Source organism: Leptosomus discolor, chromosome 7, assembly GCF_034619465.1.
Source record: "Leptosomus discolor isolate bLepDis1 chromosome 7, bLepDis1.hap2, whole genome shotgun sequence".
Lineage (NCBI taxonomy): Eukaryota > Metazoa > Chordata > Aves > Leptosomiformes > Leptosomidae > Leptosomus > Leptosomus discolor.
Window position 1 is genome coordinate 51,614,819 of NC_141397.1, and position 14,847 is coordinate 51,629,665.

The 14,847-nt window shown below is 37.2% G+C and overlaps 1 protein-coding gene across 1 annotated transcript in view; it reads left to right on the plus strand.

Annotated features, from left to right (window-relative positions):
* The window catches only part of ACAP2 (ArfGAP with coiled-coil, ankyrin repeat and PH domains 2), a 63,603-nt gene extending 48,971 nt beyond the window's left edge, over positions 1-14,632 (plus strand). The window contains exons 14-26 of the mRNA XM_086468592.1: positions 50-150; positions 1,356-1,461; positions 1,874-2,082; positions 2,297-2,366; positions 3,674-3,768; positions 5,092-5,276; positions 5,612-5,716; positions 6,101-6,193; positions 7,496-7,683; positions 8,021-8,130; positions 9,166-9,276; positions 9,523-9,584; positions 14,382-14,632. Of these exons, the coding sequence (XP_086324718.1) occupies positions 50-150; positions 1,356-1,461; positions 1,874-2,082; positions 2,297-2,366; positions 3,674-3,768; positions 5,092-5,276; positions 5,612-5,716; positions 6,101-6,193; positions 7,496-7,683; positions 8,021-8,130; positions 9,166-9,276; positions 9,523-9,584; positions 14,382-14,485 (1,539 nt within the window). The 3' untranslated portion in view covers positions 14,486-14,632. The remainder of the gene's footprint in view (positions 1-49; positions 151-1,355; positions 1,462-1,873; positions 2,083-2,296; positions 2,367-3,673; positions 3,769-5,091; positions 5,277-5,611; positions 5,717-6,100; positions 6,194-7,495; positions 7,684-8,020; positions 8,131-9,165; positions 9,277-9,522; positions 9,585-14,381) is intronic.
* The last annotated feature ends 215 nt before the right edge of the window (positions 14,633-14,847 follow it).

Consider the following 14,847-nt stretch of genomic DNA (forward strand, 5'->3'; position numbering starts at 1 on the left):
AACTTTGTCTTCCTCTGTGTGACTCTTTTTGTTAATTTTTGTCTCTTAGGATAATCCCACAGTAGTCGTTGAAGACTTGCGGCTTTGCACAGTTAAACACTGTGAAGACATAGAAAGACGTTTCTGTTTTGAGGTGGTTTCTCCAACAAAGTAAGGAGAAGCGATGGCGCATGTTTATTTAAACATAAAAAAAATCGTTGCATTCAGCTGTCTTGAAATGCAAGATTAACATTTCTCTTGGGATGGATCAAAACTGGAAAAGCATCTGAACAATTCTGTTCTCTGAAATTTTGACTAAGTGATGTTGTGAGAAGTGTTCCTAGAGTTTAGTTTACTTTTGGCATTAAAATAAACACACATTCTTGTGCTTTATGCATACATGGTTTGTGGTTGTGGAGCTGTTGTGGCTTAGTAGCAGCTGATACTATCAAGCTGCTTAGTAATGTAGAAAACAGATCTCGGTTTCTCCAAATTTCTGATTAGTGTAATGAGAGAGAAACATACTAAAGTTGTTGTCTCAGTAGTGTTAAATTACATTTCAGAATGATGCATTAAATGGAACTACCGCATAAAAATGTTTTTCAGCTCTAGCAGTGCAGTGTATTGGTTGTATTTGGAGAAGTATGGCAGTCCTGCTGCAGCAAGGGCAGGACATGGATTTCTCATTGGTGATTTTGAGAGGTGACCATATTTAAGTTTTTGATACAAGGTCAACCTGCTTACAGGTTTAGATGTTATCTACACTCCCCACTCATGTGTCTGTTAATAAATTGCTGTCCTAGTGTTTGCATCCTCAGTTGTGGTTCACTTTAAAATGCATTTTGCTCCTGCTTGCCTATATTTTTTTCAACTCATAACTGTTGGAACAGTTTTATACTGCATGACCTACTTCCTTGGACTGTTGTTGTGAAAAGTAGTTCATTCTTTGTCAGAGAGCTTTAAAATCTTTTCTCTTGATCTCAGTGAATGAAACTGTATTTTCGAGGACAGATACCTGTATCTTGTCATTAGTCATGGAGGTAAATTGTATATGAGGATATAAAAAAGAAAAATTTGGAATAAGAAAGGAAAGGGAATAGGAAGCTAAGCCATTCTCTGCATTATTTGAAGAGGCATATCGGTATGTTTTAGCATTACCTGCAAATAGTTTTGAAAGGAGTTTGCAATTCATAAAGGGTCAGCTGCTTTGTTAGCTCAAAATAAACAGGTTTATTACATGATGCCTACTAAACAATATACTTGTGGTGACAGCAAAAACTTTCTCAAGAGTTTGTATGTTATTGAACAATGTGTTGTTTGATGTTAGCTGCTTGGTCAGTCTCTCTGAATCTGAGTACACGTGTGATTTGTCACAGAAGCTGCATGCTTCAGGCTGACTCGGAAAAGCTGCGGCAGGCGTGGATTAAGGCTGTTCAGACCAGTATTGCTACAGCGTACAGAGAGAAAGGGGATGAATCTGAGGTGAGTTTAAAAACCAACCAAACCACTACCCTGCTTTAGATCCTGAAAATTAAAAATAGAGAAAACCTCTTTTGATGAGAGGAAGAAAAAAAGTATCAGGTTTTTTTGTCTTCCAGTGGAAATGCAATGAAATGTTGAAGGCTGTGATTTATATCTAATCTGTCTTTCACTCCACCTTACTTTGGCCTATATATTTTGATGAGATTTTTCTGTGGTGTGATTAAAATTCATAGGATACTGCTATATTCAGTTCAATATTTTTTCTAAAAAGCTAAACATTTTTTCAGTTCTATGGCTTTTCTTGGCCTTAAATGCAGAAGTTCCTTCTCTAGGATTCTAGTGCAAAGCCAGTATCTGGAGGACTCTTATTTCTTTAGTTTAGTGTGTGTGTCTTGTTTCTTTTCTTTTTTAGAAACAGGAAAAGAAATTATCCCCTTCTACTGGAAGCCTAGAATCTGGAAGTGAGACAAAAGAGAAGTTGTTAAAGGGAGAAAGTGCTCTACAGCGAGTTCAGTGTATTCCTGGTAATGCTGCCTGCTGTGACTGTGGTTTGGCAGATCCTCGCTGGGCCAGTATCAACCTAGGAATCACGCTGTGCATAGAGTGCTCTGGGATACACAGGTTGGGGAACTCTTCAGAACTGTACTTGATTTGTGCATTGACTTAATTAGGAAGGGTGGTGTTTGCCTCTTCAAATGTATATTGAAGCAAGATTAGAGACCTCTGTAAATAGAATTAAGGTAACTGCTTTATTTGCATAAATTAATGGTAAAGCTTGTCTGAAGTGAGACATAGTGTGTAGTTACAGGTTAACATTTTTTTTGGTGCTGTTTAGGAGCTTGGGAGTCCACTTTTCGAAAGTAAGGTCTCTAACGCTGGATTCATGGGAACCTGAACTTCTAAAGGTATGATAGTATTTTTGAAACCTGTTTCTGTTTGGTACTTAGACTGTCATTATAAAGCCTCTGCCTCAGAAAGTTCAATGTAGGAAGCACTTGCATTTGTACCCAATGCCTGTCTTGCACTTTTGAGAAGAAAATGTTTAAAGTTGTCTACTGGGTTTTTTAATTCCCACTTTCTCATAATACATGCAGTAGCAGTAGTCATTCTAGTTACAAACTTGTGACTTGGAACAGCTTATGACACCTTCAGGTTCGCAAATGTACTTTGAGTAGCAAGTTTCATCTGATACTTTCAACATATAAAAAGGGGAATCTGTTTACAGGCCAGCCTAAAGCTGATCACGCTTGAAAATTCAAATGCCAACTCTTACAGGGAGATCTTGATTTTGTACTCCTACTGGTTTATAGAGAACACTCATGCAACTGCTCTTGTGTATTGTTTGTGTGCCAAAATTCTAGCTTGAAAAATCATGTGACATTGGAATAACGAAATAGGAATTCATGCATGGATGTGTGTGTAGCTGGATAACTGATGCGAAGCATTTGTTTCTAGCTTTGATGTTCTGGTACTTAGATATTGCTTCTCTATTCTGAACAATCAAAAGACAGTGTGAGCAGGGGTGTTTCTCTTGTGTTTTGACCTTAGATAATTTTAATATCAATATGTTTGGGGGTTTTTGTGTTTCCTCAGCACAAAAACTGCACCCCTTGTCCTGTTCATGTAATTACTAAAGCTGGATATTCTACCTGGTGTTAGAAACCAGAAGTCTGTTCATTGCCATCAGTAAGCTGGACTTCATGGGCCAAATTCTCCTTAAAGTAGTATCTGCAGGCTGGTTTTTGTCTTTGATCTTTTTCTATAGACGTAACAGATTATGGTTTAGCAAAAATGTCTGTTGGACAAGATGCAATAGAATTGATTGAATTGTCTCTTGCCGATGGGATAAGAGTAGCTACCGGCAAAGCCGGTGGGGAAAAAGTACCTTTGTTAAGGAGGCCTGCAGATGTCATTCTGTTTGCACAGAAAAAAGGTTCTTGAATGACAGATGGTCATTTTTGCAGTCCTTTTTCAGAGGAGAATGGCACTTTAAAAGAGTAACTAGCTTTTTTGCTGTCTTACTCAGAATTTGGTGTCTCTGTTCACTGATTGTTTCATTATAACATTACAAACCCATGCTTATTTCTGTAAGGGTGCTTTTACTAGTGAAAACACTAAGCTGTAAAAATAGGCTGAGTGAGGTTGAAAACAACTAAATAGGTAGATAAAGCCTTTTAAAACTGTATTTGAATTTATTTATTTTGCTTTATAGCTTATGTGTGAGTTGGGGAATGATGTTATAAATAGAATATATGAAGCAAAGTTGGAAAAAGTGGGAGTAAAGAAGCCACAACCTGGAAGCCAAAGGTAGTAATTTACTAGCAGTGCCTCTTACTTTCCTTGTTGCTTCCTTCAGCCTCCAGCTTTAAAAGGTGATGCCAGTTAACTGCGTAACACTCCTTTGATTTACTCCTTGTTTTCCCCTTATCACCAGTATGTTTTGTTCTCCCCCTTTTCCCATTCTCTGTCTTTATTGAGTATTCCTTCTGTTGATCCCTTTTGGCTTCTCTTATTCATTTGTGCTTTTTCTGATCTCACTCCCTGCTTTTGACAACTCGATGGCATCCTGTCTCATCAACATGAGCATGTTGTTTCTGTTTCCTGTCTACTTTGTACCACCTCAGCCAGCTATACTTGGTCTGTGAGTCCTCCTGGAAGGAGCATGTGGCTGTGCCTTTTGTTTACAGTGACTTTATTCTTGAGTTTGACTTCTGTTCTCTGGTCCCCAGAATGCTCTTTTCTTTCTGCCTACATTGTACATGAGCTCTGCTGCTTTACAGCAACCTTATAATGATTGTACTGCTGTCTTCCAGTTCTCTGATGCTAATTTGTGTTTGAAGGTAGTTTCCTGATGTTTTGTTCTGCTGTATAAGATGTCTTTTAAAACTTCGGTTTTTACTAGCTTTCCAGTTCTGTGCTGCTTGCTATCAGGCAGCTGTACGGTATACAAACCAGCTGTTTATCAAGAGTCGGCAATTTAGAGACAATAATGAGGGAGATCTGCTAGATATTCCTTCCAGTGGTAACTGCTTTTCAGCAGTTTCAATTGTGATACTTTTATAGCCCCTTTCATTAATTTGTCACAACTGGTGCATGTGTCTTAAGATGATAACCTCAGGTTACAAGAAAAATTATTGTGGTATGCATTGGGGAACTAGTGGCTGTGCCTGCCTGAGGCTTCTTGTTGTTATTGTTCTTTTGTGCAATCTGGGTGTTCCTTTAACAAATGTTGCGATTTATATTCACCTAAGAAACTAAATATATGCTATATTAATTGGTTATTAACAATATAAAACATATATAAAGGATTAATACCAAGAAGTAGCATACAGTAACTAATGCCTATTTGTTCCACATACCACTTTCTAAAGTCTCTGCCTGAAAGAAAATATACATATATGAACTTAACAAAATAACTTTCTTTTGAGTCTTATGCAAAACTTAATCAAGAATCCAGAAAGAGTTAGTCAGTTTCCTTTTCATCTTTCTGAAAATGTGCTGTAGGTGTATCTTACGTGCAGTGCCAAACTACCATTTTGGTAACTGGCTTTAGAATGAAATAGACGTTGTTCTAATCATGAAAATACTAAAATATTAGCTTACTAACTCCAGGGATTTTGTACATGACAGGCAGGAGAAGGAAGCATACATCAGAGCAAAATATGTGGAAAGAAAGTTTGTAGAGAAGCAGCCTGCGTCAGTATCTCTGCTTGAATCTGGAACAAAAGCTTTGCCTCAAAGTCAGGAAGAGAAAAGGCACAGTGGCCCTGAAAAATCCCTTTTGGCAGGGGAACAAGGTGCAGCATCCCAAAAAGGTATTTGCACACTTCTCTCCTTAGTTATGTTACATGTGTCCTTTTTAAAGTAACGTATTTCTGTACTAATTGATTTCCTGCCTTGTGCAGAGCAATCTGAATCTGGCTTTTAATGGGTCGTAGCCTAGTTCAGAAGTATAGGGGAGAAAAGACTTGTTCAGATCTGTGCATTTTTAGGTGGGGAAGAATTTGGAGTGGGGATGCTTATTCAGAAACATATTAACCACCTTCTTTCCTCCGTATTTTCATCCTTCTTAATTTTTCCAATAACGTTCTTTCCTGCCCTATCCCTTCCTTACTGCCTGCTTTGTGCTTTGCTAACTTGCATGTCCCAGCGGTTGCTGTAAGTAGCGACGAGGCGAGGCGGGAGTCTCTGTTCTGTCCTGATGAACTAGATTCACTCTTCTCCTACTTTGATACCTCTTCAAAACTACGTAGTAGTAAGTACTACAGCTATGGCGTGTTCAGTATTTGCACTAGTGATCCATTGTCTGTTGTGGCCACCTCCCTGCCTTTAATCTATTGTCTCCAGGCAACTGCATTGCTTAGTGTTTTCATGAAATAATTTAAGCTTTTTTACTTATCCTGATCTTTTCCTTTCTAATAATCTTTGACATTTATTATGATTATAAATGTTATGGTTGCATATATGTGAACTTCATCTTTTTCTATGTATGCATTAAGAATATTTAATAATTGCTAGTAATTTTTTAAAAATTATGTATTCAGGACCAAGTATAAGAGCTTGCTTTATTATCATGGTATCTGTGAAGAGTAGGTAACGTACAGCCTGCATAGTAATTACAGTTTCTCCCCCAAAACAGTACGAAGCAGTGACAGTGGGATCCACCAGAGTGCTGATGACAGCAGAGAACACCTTGCCTCTACTGTATCAGCTAACAGTTTGTACGAACCAGGTGCGTTAGGCTTTGCACTTCAAGATGAAGATGCAATCACTTCTTGGTAGCATGTTCTTGTAAAAGATAGTACTTGATGATACAAATAATGTCTCTTCTGTCCTCGTTGGCTGAAACAATTTTAACAAGGGTAATAATTGCTTGAGTGACCTTTCTGTCCTCTAGGCTTGGTAGCAAGAATGACAGTGAACCCTTCTAAATGAGTTCAGAGAACTATATTTTTTTCCAGTTAGATGATACTGAACCAGAACTTTGGGGTTTTGCAGTTAGAGCAGTGCTGCATTTTGATAAGACAGGTCTCTGCAGAAATATGTAATCCTTTTATAAATAGTTAAATCTTTGGAGATAGAACTCCTATGAAGTCACAGATAATAGGCTTTTACGTGTTATTGGAGCATTGTTGCTTAATTTTTCTGTTTTCTACTTACCTGGAATTGACCATGTCTTTAAACATTGTCCCCTCTTTACTCACAGTTTTATAAATTGATTGATGAAATTATTTGCTGTCTAATATTAGCCTCCTGGTTTGACAGATGTATTGAGTATGGCTTGTCAAAATACCCAAAACACTTAATTATAAAGCAAACTTATTCTTCTACATCAAAGCACTCTTCTGAGGTGTATTTTAAATCTGGTAGTTCACAGCTGTGGCTTGTGGACAAGCAGCATGTGGCTTGGATCCCTTCTTCGACTGCATGGTAGAAACAGTTATGATGCTGTAACTCATGAAAGCCTATGTGTAACGTTGTCTTTATCTCCCAGACTTCACTATGTATAAATCTTACTGAGATGAAAAGAAAGATTATGCTTTAGTCCAAAAGATTGTAGCCACAGTAAGTGACTGGTAAATGATGATGGTATCTTTCAATGAAAATTAGGTCAGAACAGTATTAGCCTCATACTCAGGTGTATCAAGCTGTTGCAGGTAAAGATATATTTGCATGACTGCATCGCTACAGGAAGTTAGTTTTATTCATATCTTCCAGTGTAGGATAAAACACACTATTAACCTAAAATAGTTTCTTAGAAATGGCATGGAATGTGTAGATTGAAGGATGCTCACACAAGCCAGTAACGTGGAGATGTTTTCTGGGCAGTAATAATTCTGTGAAGCGGCCATTCCTGAATGCTGGAACAAGCTTAAAGGCATCTGTGACTTCTCCTGGCAGAATGGGGCAACAACACACGGCATTCTGCACAGCCTGAGCTACCTTACAGCAGAGAAAAGACATTTTGGTCAGAATTCCAGGAGGTACCTTGTAAAAAATAGGGATTGGTTAAGCAATATTTTTTTCTTTTCAGAAGGAGACAAGCAAGAGTCTTCTGTGTTCTGTGACTCCAGACAGCCTAGTCCAGGATTGCAGCTGTATCGAGCTGCCTTTGAGAAGAATCTTCCCGATATGGCAGAAGCATTGGCCCATGGAGCTGAAGTAAACTGGGTCAATGTAGAAGAAAACAAAGCAACACCACTCATTCAGGCAGTGCGAGGGGTGTGTAATATGCAGCACTGACTGATATGGGAGGAGGGGAAGGGGAATGAATAATAGAGATATTTCTGTGTCACTGTTCTTTCTGTGCTGCTTGCTTTGCTAATGAATGATGTGATGCTGAATTTGTCTTTGCAGTGTCCTCTCAACGTTGTTTCTAAACTATTTTTTCCTTTTAGTGCTTTGTTTGGAATTATATAACCTAGCAGTGTTTAAATTTCATATGGAAGCAAATCCTTTTTGTTTCCTTTGCTGTATGACTCAGTGGTGAGAAGGCAGAACAGGTTTGGCTCTTACTCTAGAGCTGGTGCTGAATTGTTTCTTCGCTTTTATTTCTTAGGGTTCGTTGGTTACTTGTGAATTTTTGCTGCAGAATGGGGCCAATGTGAACATCAGGGACATGAAAGGAAGAGGACCCCTGCACCATGCCACGGTTCTAGGACACACTGGGTAACTCACTCCTCCAGAATTTGTAAATGGCCATCCTTTACTATAGTTATCAATGTGAAGCTTCTTTACTTCCCCAAATATTCTGGCATTTTAATGTATTTCAGGTGATCTAGGTTTTTCTTAAACTTTAGTGGTGAGAGAGGAAATAATATTTTGAATTAGCAGTCTGAGCCGCTAGCAACACACACCTATAAAAGCACTTTGGTCCATTTTGTAAAAACATGTATTTAATAATGCTTTGAAACAGCATGAACTTTTGGGGAAGACTCATGAGACTTTTTTTGCGTTTTCTTAAGAAAGATGACACTAACAGGAGAAATAGTGGTGTGTGAGGGCCAAGGCTTTTTCTGGCTCATCCCGCCTGTGTGTTGCACTGAGAGTGTTGTCTCTTTTTTCAAAACGTACTGTGTTACACCTTCAGTTTTGGAATCATGGCTTTTAACTGAAACCCTGTACCAGCTCAGCTCAAATGAAGACGTAGTAATTTGTTTGGTGGTGCCCAAACTCTTTGCATGCGTGAATTCTAAATAGAGTGCAACAACCTGGAGGAGTTTAAGAAGTAAGCATAGTCAGTATGCCCTGTTTATAAAGGTGAAGAACAACTATAATCGCAGAGAAAAATGAGATCAGTTTCTATTGGGTAAATAGGGCACCTGTGAACAGTATTCTTTCCTGTATTTCCTGCTCAGTGATCCTTGTCTGTCACGGTAAAAGGGATGAGGTTTTTTGGTTCTACACCTGTGATGATACAGGAAGGTAGAGTCTCGCTTCTAGAGTGTTCAACTCCTTGCTGCACTAGCGTGATTTGAGTTGGACTATCTTTCTAATGTGCTTTAAATAATTAAAGGTTTTGCTTATTAGTCGGTTAACATCTTAGCTGTTCTAGATGAACGGTGCTGTTTTGACATGTTCAAGAGACTTGGCGATTTAAGCCAAATACGTTGCATCCAGATGGAATTTATTTGCTTTTTTCCTTTATTGTTGTGAAAATTATTCTTAATTTTTATTACTTAATAATTCTTTTTTTCTGGACAGACAAGTGTGTTTATTTCTAAAACGAGGAGCAAACCAGCATGCCACTGATGAAGATGGAAAAGATCCATTGAGTATAGCAGTAGAAGCTGCAAATGCAGATATCGTAACATTGTAAGTTGTGCGTTCTGGTTTTGACTGGGTAATTACGTTTTCCTATTCTGTTTCAAGTTAAAAATATAAGAAATGTCAAAATTGCTTCACACACAAACAGGGAAAGCAAAATAAAAATCGGAGAGAGTGCACTATCCATAGATGACCTTGCTGGCATGAGGTTCAGGAGTGCATTGTAGATCTTTAACTGCAGTCTCTTTTAGTGCTTTAAAGATGACACTGTTCTTTTTGTTTCCTAAATCATAGGTTGCGTTTAGCAAGGATGAATGAAGAAATGCGTGAATCAGAAGGACTTTATGGACAGCCAGGTCAATACTCTACTAATAACCATACTGAAATGCAGTATAAGAAGTGTATCCAGGAATTTATCAGTTTACAATTAGATTCTTAGTATCTGAGGGAAACTTAAGATAGCTTCATACAATAATGTTTTTTATAAATAACTGACACATGTTAGAGCTTCATTGAAATTCACTGGTGTGACTTTGTCAGAGTATTTAGGGCGACCTAAAAGGAGTGTTTAAAGTACATTATTGTAGTAGTGTATGTTACTACAGCCGTTACCAACCTGTTTTGCTGGTAGTTTTCCAGTTTTCTCCTATTGATGTTCCACGTAATTAGTTGAATGAAATTCAAGTTAGGATTCACCTGACATTATTTAATAGCAGCCTTCTGACCCAGGTTGCTCAGACACAGTTGAGGAGTTCATCTTATTACAGGATGCCATTCTCCTTTCTGTGGAATGGTCCTCTTTTTTTTTTTTTTTTTTAAGGAAAAATGCTTGCACACCAATGTAAAAATGCACATCAAATATTTGAAAATAACTCCAGACGGAAATAGGAGGTAATATTTCCTCAAATTTTATTTTTAAATATTTTTATTTGCCAAGATAAAATAAGAAACAAAACAGTCATTCTGAGGTAGGTAATTTTCTATCTTACCATTTGATTAAAAAAAAAAAAAAAAAAATTGGCAGATGTTTGAGCCAACTGGTACGAGAAAGTAACAAATTGTATTTAATGAGTACGTCCACTTTATTCTCAGGCACTCAGTCCCAATTTACAGGATGTTCTGTGATATTTATCACATGCTATGTGGTATTTATGCAAACCATTCTTCTATTATGGTATGCTTCCATAGGAACCTAATTTGATCTCATGCAAGTCTCAATAATGAAGGTGCACTTGATTGTCAAGTTAGACAGCTAAAACCATGCTGCTGTACCTCGCAGTAGTGAAAGGCAAACCTTGTTTTTAAGGTTGAGTGCTGAGAACTGTTGGCTCACTCCTATAAAACCCTTACATATTTTGCACTGATTCAGAAGGATTGTGAGTGCTATTGTCTCTTACCAGATTGAGGCTGGAATATACTCAAGGGGTAACATTGAGTCTTATGTCAATATCCCAGATGAACTCTATTAAATAAACCAAATTTATTTAGTTTCTCATTAAGAATAGATGTTTTTCAAATTTATTTTTAAACAAATCTTCTAGGAAATTAAAACAATAAAAGTACCATAGACACTCAGACATTCAAAAGCTTTCTTTGGCAGAGCAACAGATAATTTAAAGTATATACTTGACTATGAGCTTAAATGAGGAAGAATTCCCCACTCGGAAAATGCAGCAGGCTACGTATATGAAAAAAGTCTATTGCCAGTTTGTCCCTTTTGAATGTAAAACTTTCCTGGTATGATGCATACTACTTCACTGACAGGCTGAAGGTAACAAATACTGAAGTATTTCCGAGTCTCCTCAAAAAAGAACAGCTATCAGTTTGAAATAGTAAAATGCCTTTGTTTTAAGGGAGGTAGGTGTTCTGATTCAAAAGCTCTGTGCTAAATCATGAATTAATATTTTAGATAGTTTAATTGACCTGTCACAGATCCAAAATTATTATAAACCAGAAAATATGCTTCTATAGTTTATACAAAAAGCCTCAGTTGGTTACTAAACATTAAAGTGTTTAGTAAAATGTTTCGTTCGTAACAAATACAGGGACTCTTACAGAATGTGTTTAAACTGGAGATGGGGGAGACTATTTTCCCTGACACTTTGTTTAAAATATTTTTTTAGATATTTCAATTAAGTAGATGAAATAAAAAGCTGGTGAAGTCTTTCATTGACAATATCTTGACCTTTTTATCAGTTTGTATTACAGCTGTTGATACAATCTGATCCAGATACTTTACAGATAGTATCTGATCTTTGTAAACAGGCAGGATTGACAATGGAAAGTAGGTCTGCCGAAACAGGCAGAGCTTGCCTAAAACCAGGGGGAGGGTATCATTAGAAGAATCTTTGAAATTCAGGCCACAAGCTGTAGCACAGTGTTCCAGCCAGGAGATCTTCCCGTGTCTTTGGATAGCATAGCTCTGCTCTCCTTGATTCTTTAATTGCTCAAGTCTCTTCTAAAAGTTGAAGTAAATATTTCAGTGTTTTAAATGTTTAGCCTGCCAGAAGGGTTGTGTAAGTGTAAGCACAAAACCTGTCTCTGCTGTCGCAAGGTAAGATACCCTTGCATGGTCATAGAGGAGGCAGGCCTTTTTCACTGCGTATACATGTTAAATTATCTGCACTGCCCTTATTTTAGAATTCATCTTTTCCAAAATTATGCTTCTAGAAAAAAATAAGGATTTTCAAGACAATTTTATGTTTGCTGAGAGCTATGTGAGGGTAAATATTGATTGTATGAGTTTGCTGTCATCAGAGTGAAGCCAACTGCCTATTTCTCTGCTTTAGTAACACAGTTGATAAACAGTTATTAATGTAGCTCATGGCATCAGCATTTCTAATTTAAATATACCCAGCTGGTTTGAGCTACTGAGAGAATGTGTATATATTGCTTTGCAAGGTACAGCTGGTCTTCCAAAATATTGCTAGAGTGGGAACTAGCTGAAACTAACTTGTTCCACAAAAAGCTCACTTCTGGTGGTAGAAGCCATATGCACCATTGTACTGTTTCTTGTATAACACTTGAGTGCTCATCTTCTGGTGCTACAGTATGTCTGCTAACTCTTTGATGTTAGTATTGCTACTTTTTCTTCCTATCTTTTCTTGAATGTATGATGTGTGCCTTTTGAGTTACTCTGGTGTTAAATGGTAAAGCAGTGTTATAGTATTTTTGTACATAAAATCTGCACTTTAGGGAAAACATTGCTTGGAAAGGGAATTTCCGGAATTCAATTTTAAAATAGGATTTTAAAATAATTATAAGGTTTACAGTATTAAGTATTTTAATGCAGCATACAAACTAAAGGGGCACTTTATTTTAGTCTATTTTTGTATGTAATATTTTTGTTATGTAATAGAGCCAAAAACAGAGCCACAATGTCTCTTGCAAAAATAGCTTTTGTTTTTTCTTTCAAGTTAATTTGAAAGAGCCAAATATGGCAACTTGAACTACAGTACAAGTTCACCAGTGGAGCCCACTTCTGTTTTAAAAGCGTAATTGCTTTTATTATACAAGCTTGATTCCAATTTGTGCTTTTCATAGCTGTTCTTCTAGTGAATGTTACAGCTCCCTCCATTCTGTGCTTATGTCCTACTGCAAGCAGTTATCAGAAACTGTTACAATAAAATGTGTTCTGTGCCCGCTTCATCTCTAGAACAGACTTAAAACTAAATCTGAAAACCAAAAGGGAATTTCACTAGAACTGACTTTTCCTAGTAAAGCAGTATTGAATGTATTTATCTTTTAAAGTCTGGGAAGAATTGTGTCATTACTTTTTTACATAAACCCACATGCTGTGCATGTTAAATATTTCTGGAAGGTCAGTTGTCATTTCTGAAAGTGTTTTCAAATGAATGGAGTTTCACCTCCAAAATAATAATAGTTCTAATATTGGAAATGTGAATTAAAAGATGGAAAACCAAAACACTGTAACTTTTCACTGTAGTGTAAACTGAAACACAAAAATACCCTTTTTAAAACTGCCCTTTGGAAAAAAAGTGGTGGAATAATATTTTTCTTCCCCAATCATATTGGGGGGGATGTGGAATCTTCATGCTCAACAAACATGATAGGAGAGGTTTGGAGTTGGTTTCTTTGTCATGCTATTAATCAAGCTGTCAGCAAGGAACAGTATTGCTGGGATCTTGTGTCCTTTGTGGTCATCTGTGTTAGGAAGACAGTAAAATTTGGATGGCTGCATATAGTTCCTGACCAGACCAAACGTTTTATGCATTTAATTCCCTTTGAAGGCAATAGGGCATGGTTAATATTTTAAAGTGAAACCTGAACTCTCAAGGCCCAAAATGCTGCAACGGATGGAAGAATGTGAAAATGTCCACTTTAAAGTGGCAAAAGAATGACTCGGCAGTGACTCGAGAAGTAATAGTTCCTGAATGGGTTTTCCTGTGTAGAGGGGGAGGGAGACAGGCCTGGTAGGAATTGCTGCCATCCCTCATTTTGGAACATGTACTAATAGTCAGGTTGTGTTTAAGCACAAAGGGTGAAGATAATAAATAAATAAATATTTGAAGAAAGTGTCATCACTCTTATAGATAAAATTAAAAGATGTAATGAATGTTCAGTAACGCATGTAAAAATTTATATTTGCTCAAGTAATAGACCAAAAAGATTTATGAGTAGTAATTTCTGTACTTAGGATTGCTTTTCTTTTTATACTATTGCTTGCTGATTGTTTCTTTCATGGAGAGTTCTGTCTGGCTGTAAGACTTCTGACCTCTTTCCAAGTAAATCTTTATTTATGCCATAATTCTACTTTCTGAAGAGAACCTTGGTTAGCGCTTCCTTGCAAAAATAAGGATTTTATTCTTTAATGGCTAATAAACATTTTTCTTTTTATGTTGCTTTAAAATGCTTTCATTTTTCCTTTCTAACTCCGAACTTTCCTCTGTGTGGCTGCCTGTGAGGTACTATTTCAGGTATAGTTTGGCTTTGTTTCATTTGCTTCTACAGAACGTGCATGCAAGTAAACAGTCCCAAAGAGCCCACATCAGCATCATTCCATCTATAAGCAATTTTTAAACATGAATAAGTGTAACACAGTGATTAGTGGCACAGTAGGGCATTTGTGCAATGGTGGGTGATGTTAACTATCACAAATGTTTAAAGCTGTTTCCCTTTTCTTTTTTACCTAGGAGACGAAATTTATCAGGACATTTTTCGAGACTTTTCTCAAATGGCATCAAATAATCCAGAGAAACTAAACCGTTTCCAGCAGTCAGATTCTCAGAAGTCTTAAATGTCAAGAAGGAAAAGAACCTGATCCTTCTAGTGCAAGTCTTTTTTTACTTTAACAGAATGAATTATATGCATTTCGTTAGATAGTTTGGATAATGACCACTCTAATGTAGCTTTAGATTGTGGTAGCTGGGGAAATGTACGAGTTGTTTTATGTTCTACAGTATGTATACCTCAGCAGCTGAAGAAAACGTTTAAAAAAAAAGAACACCTAGCTCAGTATAAAAAAATAGTATCTGCTAGCAAGTATGCAGTTTGTCTGTGGTTCGTACCTAAAGTCAGCAGAGCGTGGCTGCGTGCGTGGCAGACTCCGGGTGGCAGGACGATCAGACCAGCTTTGCTGTTTAGTATCACCTACTGTCA